The sequence below is a fragment of the Vigna umbellata genome, chromosome 6, assembly GCF_029865625.1.
Source record: "Vigna umbellata cultivar VRB3 chromosome 6, Vumbellata_1.0, whole genome shotgun sequence".
NCBI lineage: Eukaryota > Viridiplantae > Streptophyta > Magnoliopsida > Fabales > Fabaceae > Vigna > Vigna umbellata.
Window position 1 is genome coordinate 9623395 of NC_142170.1, and position 7120 is coordinate 9630514.

Consider the following 7120-nt stretch of genomic DNA (forward strand, 5'->3'; position numbering starts at 1 on the left):
ATTATATCATTTGAAGATGTTTTATTTATTTTTTATTTGCTTTAGTTTTCTATTATATAAACTAAAAATATACGATAATAATATATTGTAATTATATCTAAATTTCTAAAATTGTTTGTTTTAACTCTAAGTAATTTGGAATTAGTAACATAGTTTATAAAAAATGAGTAAATGTTACTGCGTGTTATTAGTTATTAAGAGAATGCCACTTCATCCAAATACAATACAAAGGCATAGATGCACCAATAGATCGAGAACCTTGTCCATTTTCATCCATTCATTCCACTTTTTCATATATTTTTAGGCTCAAAGCATATAGAAGTAACTAATTTTCTCATTTATTAAGGTTGGATGTGATGTAACTCAAGTCTAGACTTTATCTTTGTAATACATATTTTTTTCATGAATATTGTGTTATAGTATTTAAAGATTGAAAAGTGATTTAAAACTTGAGTAAGGATCGAATAACTTAAATGTGTGATTTTAGACATAAGTTATAATGTATTGGTTATTCTAAACATATTTTTCTAATGTAAATTTTGTTTTAAAATAATTAAAGGATAGTATTTTCAAATTAAGATTTATAAATTGTTTTAAAAAAATTAGAACCTGTGAATTTTAATAAATGTAGTTATATTAAAAATATATTGTTTAAAGTGATTCATTAATATTGTTTTATGAAATTCAATCTCAATAAACTTTTGAGTAGATCATATAATATTAACTTTAATTTAGTAATGTGAAATTATTGGAAAAATTTGAATGAAATTATGTCTGTACTCATAATTTGAATTAGTAAATGTTTCAGGTGTAGGGTTGATTAACTTCTACAAATACTTTCACAGTTTTTTTTCAGAACTGTCTGGATAATTATATCTTTGTTCTGTTTTCGCGTTCGCTCTAACTGACTAGGATACCTGCCAAAGATACTCCGATTCTTAAGTTAATAAGTCGTTTGTACGGGTTAGAGCAATAATCTTAAATGCATAGTAAATACGATCACATACCTCTTACCTTTGACTTCCATTTATATTATTGAGATGAACTTGAGATGAGTGAAACCTTAATTACGGCTTAACCTCATCCCATTACAGTTAATCAATACTTACCTTTGACTTTACTCTAAGAAGAACTTGATTACCAAGATAGATTGTCAGGTCATTCTCATATTTGTCTTGTCCTTCACATGTCCGTCCGATCCTTCTCAAATTATCGAGATTATGTTTTGTTTCTGATATTTTACGTCTTTAAACTGTCTAACCTCATTATCATCCAATTACGGTACAATAAAAATACAGGATTAACCATACATGTACAAATCTCTTGAAAGATACTCCAACTTTACAAATTATTATTTACAAGGAGTTAACATTAATCGAAATGATCCATGGATATGAGAACATGAATATTAGTGTTGTTACTTCTTAATTAAATAATATTTTTTAAAAATCTTATGATTACTTCTTTCCTTTAAGTTTGGTAAAAGAATGATAAAAATTCAGCTCAATTTAACTCAAATTATTTTAATCAGGTCTGAGTACGATAAAGTTCAATTCTACCCATGTATGTATGGGATGACATATTGTATATGACCCGTGATTATTATATATATTATTATTACTTCATTAATTTGTTATTAGATTTTGTTGGACAATGTTTTCCTACTCAAATACAATAAACAAGACATTCAACTCATAATATTCAAACTAAATTACATCTAGCGTACTGTGCAAAAAAAATCAAATTAAATTTACACATGTGATCCACGCGAGATTTTAACAAGTAAACGAGAAAGAAACTTTAAAAATGTAGTATAAAATAAGTAGTTTAACCAGAAAGAAATTTATCATTTTATTTTCCAGAAATTTCATAAGTTTTTCTCTTCGTTGGAAGTTTTATTACTTGTAAACAGATTTCTTTTATTAGATCTCAATATAGATATGGGAAAGCGAAAAAAAAATGAGAAGAGAAAGAGTAAAATACAATAAAAATTTCAAATTTTAACATTAATAGATTATGTTCACTGTAATATATATATATATATATATATATATATATATATATATATATATATGTATATATATAAGTTCTTATATTTTATATTATAATATAATAAATATTTAAAACAAAAATAATATAATAAAACATAAACAAATAAATTATTTTAAAATTTATATCTTTTAAATTATTTTACTTTAATATATTATTATTTTAAAATATAACATTTTTGGCCATTGAAATTTGAAAATATTTTTAATTTTAATTTAACAATTATTTTCATTCTAATTTATAATTTTCAAAATATTTTCATATCAAATTACTTTTAAAAATGTCTTTCTAAATATAAGAAAAATTATTTTTTCACATTTCTATCGAGTTTCTACTCACTTTATACATTTTCTTTTTTGTGATCCAAAATACTTCACTTTTGACTTATTTTCTTCCTACAAACAATCTTAGTTTCTACTCTATTTTTTCTTTAATTTTCTTCTTCTTTCACCAATCAAGTGTACTAAATAGATGACAGATAGACCAATTAAGGAATGCATTTCAGTTACTATTGTCAAAATCAGTTAAAACTTGTGAGTCAACCTGACTTATCATAGGTTTGGATTGAGTTTGAAAAAATTGTTAATTTTTTTAAGAGAATCAGTTTTCATTCTAGCTCACTTAAAACTCGACTCACTAACACTTTTTTTTATTATATTATAGTTGGGATTAAAAAAGTATGTTTCAAAAGAACAAAATATTATGAATTTATTCATTCAATACTCTAATCTTATGAATGGATAAGTGACACAAAAATTATTAATATTAGGAACTTATTTGTTCGCTTTTTGTATTTATTTTTGAATTACATTTGGATTGTATACTACTTTTTTTATTTTGAATTGTCTTTGGAGTTTAACATCATTTTAAAATAAATTTTATTTATATTTAAATTACAAAAACATGATAATTTTTATTTAATTTAAGAAAAAAATTGTAATTAAGTGAATTAGTTAGTCAACCTGTTTAACCCACTAACCTATTGTAAATCAGACCGAATCCAATTTTTTTTGACTTACTAATAAGTGAACTAAGTTGGATTGACTCACTAAGTGATCAACTCGTGATGGACCGTATCAAATCGAACTGGATTACCCATTTTAACAAAATTCCAGTAAATTTCAAATGATATTTAAAAATGTTAAGGGATGCTTTCAGAAACATTCCTAATAAAAATATTCTCAAATCCATTCTTTAAAATATTTTTAATGTTGAAAACATACTTTTCAACTCATTCTTTAAAATATTTTAATTATTAATTAGTAATTTATTCTTTAAAATATTAGCTTCAAAGAGTGATCCATTTATGACAATCAAATTAGCAATAAAATGTTAATAGCTACTACTCCATAAACTCGGCCAACCAATCAAAATGACACAGAATAATTCAGATGCTAAAAACTTGAAAAACAAAATTGTGATAACCATGCAGAAACATAAGTATTAATCTACTTAAAATATAAAATGCAACCTTGAGTGCTTTGCAACAAGCCAAAGAATAGCCAGTGTGATCCCAAATTGTGTAACGATCAATTAAGACAGGACTAACAAAACGATTAATTAATGTGTACAAGAGAAATCTGAATGTCCAAAAGTCTGGACGCAGGATCTCCCACAGGAACCATCAAAGCACTTTATACACTTGCATACTTGCATCAACAGCTTTTTATATCCTTTCCATGATGCTCTCGTTTCGTTCATGCACCGACAATTTTGACACTGAAGACTAGTATCAGCCACATCACAAGGATCTTAATTTGATTTTCTCATAAGAAATGCTATAATGCATCCCAATACCCCACCAGCAACAACCTGTACCAAAGAAAACAGTTGTCTCTGATGATGAAAAACGTGTGCACAATCAGATATAATAAGATATTAGTGGACCAATAATGTTAAGCAACTATCTAACATAAACATTGAGATTGGACTATGAAAGGTACGGATGGCTATATGCGGTTCTTGGCTATGGTATTGGTCATAAATACGCAATCAACGACAACATATATACTTGTGAATGAACATTGAAGGAAAATGCTGTCTAGCAAACAGAGGAGTAAAGAGTTTACATCAATCATAACAAGTAAGCTCCTTAAGCAAGGGAAAAAGCCCAACGCACCTGAAATGGAGTATGACCAAGTGAATCACGCAGCGGTCTGACATTCGACAAAGGATGTTCAGGAGGTAGTTCGCACACAATTTGATTAAGCAACTGCAGTACGTCACAGAAGCAACGTATAAAATGTACATGTATATATAAACTAATGGCAAAGTGTAAAGCAAGAGAAAAACACTAGCATCATCTATAAAAACTTACTTCTGCTTGCCGACCTGCATGAAGTCTAACTCCTGACGCATCATACATAACCTACAAATGTTACCCAAAACTTAATCATCCCACTCGACTGTAGTAAAGACCGGGACCAGCAAAGACACTGCATTTCCAAGCTCGGATAAAAATCATCTTGAACAAATTATAATACCAAAGATAAGGAAGCACGGCAAAGTGGTCAAAACACTCCTTACTTCTTTTAGTGAAAGGATTATGATGGAAATAACAATCAGCATATTATAGAATCCTCCTCGGTAAACGTATTTTACAAGATATAAGAATACGTTACTAACATAAGAACTAATAACATTGAGAGATTAAATCAATCTCATAGTAAATTCCCAACATATACCATGTATTCTTTAATGCTCCACCAATGGAAGCATCATAACAATGAAAGTGGTAAATAAATCTACAGGTGGAGTTGTTTTTCAGAACATGTGGAATAATTTGTATTTAGGGCAACAGACGACTCAAAAGATAGAGATTCATACCAAATGAACCCTTTTTCTCTCTTCTAAATCCCAATTTATGTAGGCTACTATAAATTTTGTTCTGAATGCTGCAACATACTATGGCTTCTTAAAACATTAAATCATAGTTATTAATTAATTAATAAAACTTATTCAGACTAAAAACAAGAAAGCAGCGTAAAAGTATGGACATATTTCCAGACATGTCAACACCAAAAAAATGAAAAATAAAAAATAATATTTGAATACAAACAAGACAATACAGCATACATACAATACATGCCAAGACAACGGCAACAGCAAATGCAGATGACCCTGCCCCTTCTTGGAGACCTATAGCAACAGCCAGAGCCGACACCGTTGCAGAATGTGACGAAGGCATTCCACCCGAATCAAGCATCCTTTTAGAATCCCATCGCTTTTCCTTATACCTGAATATCTAGGAGAAAAGTTTTGCAAAAATTTGAGCTCATATTTCCAATCTCATACAATTCAGCCCAAAGAAAAAATCCAGTTCTAAAGAAAAAAAAAGGTACAGTACAATGTAGCCAAACGTCCAAAAATTTACGAGATGTCAGCAAACACGTGCACACAACTTTAACTAGATATGATTCACATTTCATTTCGCGCTAGTAAAACTACCAGCTTAAACACTATATTCTACTCATGTTCTTATGTTTTCTGGTAAGATAAAATTAAATAAACTTCTATCATAAAATAAAATGGACTTATGCATAAATTAAACTCAGTTTTTCAGAAAAGTTTATCTCCTTTAACTTCTTCAGAAAACTGATTTTAGCTTATTCATTAAGCTAATTTTTATAACTCGAAAGAACCTTATTGCATTTTCTTTTCCAATTAGTACTTATATAAAAAAAATAAACCAAACAGCGCTTCAGAATCCAATCCCTACAATACAAAATAAAATATTCGATTTCTCAGATAAGAAAAAAATTGCTAAGAAAAGCATATCTATAGGCACACAGAGATCATAACTCCCAACGGATTGATTCATCCCCAATACTCCACTATCCAGAGTACGGACAGTACTTTAATTCCAAACCCTAAAACTCAAATCTCAACAATCCTTACCCAAATACACAACACCGATACACGAATTATCGACGAAAACACAGATATTAGCAAGGCAGGCGTAAAACAGCGAGTAACATGCTGGATCCTATTAAAACACGCTAGCACGCGCGCTTTTGTTATCACAACGCTCTGATCTAACGGACGAGGAAAATAACAGCGGTAAAGCAGATAATCGAGTTTGACTTAATGGCGCGAGAGAAAAAGAGAGAAGAAACGTTACGCGTTGGTGGAAGTGTAAGAAACGGAGGAACGCACCAGGTGGTGAAGATCTTGAGGAACTGTGCGAGGGCAAAGGAGAGGAAGGCGGAGATGAGAGGGAAATTGGAAGGGAGGGAAGAAGAGGCGGTGGTTGATCCTTGCGTGTTGGCTGCGACATCCGCCATGGTCATCACTTCGTCCATGTACCAAACTCGATAACACCTTAACGTAACTAACGGAACGCTTACCCTCACCCGCACTCCACCTCCCCCTCGCGCGTCGCTGCTGATACCTCACTCTATAGAGACAAAAAAACCTGTTGGAATTAATATTCTCCCATTTTATATGTCCCACTGCAACTCATAAATTAAATCAAAGTGCACATTGGAGATTCAATAAAATAAATGCATTTTTCCCTCATAATAAATATTGTGGTTCTCCTCAGATTTCAAATTTATGATTCTTAAACTAATTAATAAATATTTTTATTATATTAAAACTATATTTCTATTATTTTAAAAGGTTGTGTGGAAAAGAAAGGAAGGGAACTTTTAGACCAGGGATAACCAATAAATTCATTTGTAGTGTAATGGTTTTGATAGAAAATTTTAGTATCAACATGATATAAGTATGAGTAGTTCTCATTTTTTTTATTGAGTCGATATGAGAAATATGTGCATGTCTATATCTACTTTTATATTATTTGTCTAGCTTTTGTCTTATATATATTTTTATATTCATTTTCATTTCATACATTCTCTCGGTTTTAATTACTAAAACTCTTATAATTTACTATTTTTTTTTTGTGTAATTAAGTTCAAATAATTTATTACATCTTATGAAAAACAAATCTTAATTTTATTAAATCAAATATATAAACTCTTGAAATCATGTGTCCTTTTATTACATTAAATCCTTGATATTATTATTTTTATTTCATTGTTTTTTTAATATTTAATTAATGTTTTTTAAT

General features: G+C 29.2%; 1 protein-coding gene across 3 annotated transcripts; it reads right to left on the reverse strand.

Annotated features, from left to right (window-relative positions):
* Positions 1-3480: 3480 nt before the first annotated feature.
* Positions 3481-6471, reverse strand: LOC124829338 (uncharacterized). Of its 3 annotated transcripts, none has more exons than XM_047302822.2 (5): positions 6205-6471; positions 5129-5285; positions 4367-4417; positions 4169-4261; positions 3481-3861 (listed from the first exon to the last, which is right to left on the reverse strand). In XM_047302822.2, the coding sequence occupies exons 1-5, from the start codon at positions 6348-6350 to the stop codon at positions 3802-3804; spliced, it is 507 nt and encodes a 168-aa protein (XP_047158778.1). In that variant the 5' UTR covers positions 6351-6471; the 3' UTR covers positions 3481-3801. The 3 variants fall into 3 exon arrangements, with proteins under 3 accessions (XP_047158778.1, XP_047158777.1, XP_047158779.1); XM_047302821.2 differs by having other exon boundaries at positions 5129-5293; positions 6170-6464; XM_047302823.2 differs by having other exon boundaries at positions 5129-5293; positions 6205-6415.
* Between the last annotated feature and the right edge of the window lie 649 nt (positions 6472-7120).

What these genes read in the sequence shown, in the direction of transcription:
- LOC124829338 (XM_047302821.2), bottom strand. Translation starts at nt 6,325, where the DNA reads ATGTCGCAGCCAACACGCAAGGATCAACCACCGCCTCTTCTTCCCTCC. An exon ending in CCGTTGTCTTGGCATGTATT is followed by an intron (nt 4,418 to 5,128) that starts GTATGTATGCTG and finishes TAACATTTGTAG; the next exon opens with GTTATGTATGATGCGTCAGG. An exon ending in TTGGTCATACTCCATTTCAG is followed by an intron (nt 3,862 to 4,168) that starts GTGCGTTGGGCT and finishes TCTTTGGTACAG; the next exon opens with GTTGTTGCTGGTGGGGTATT.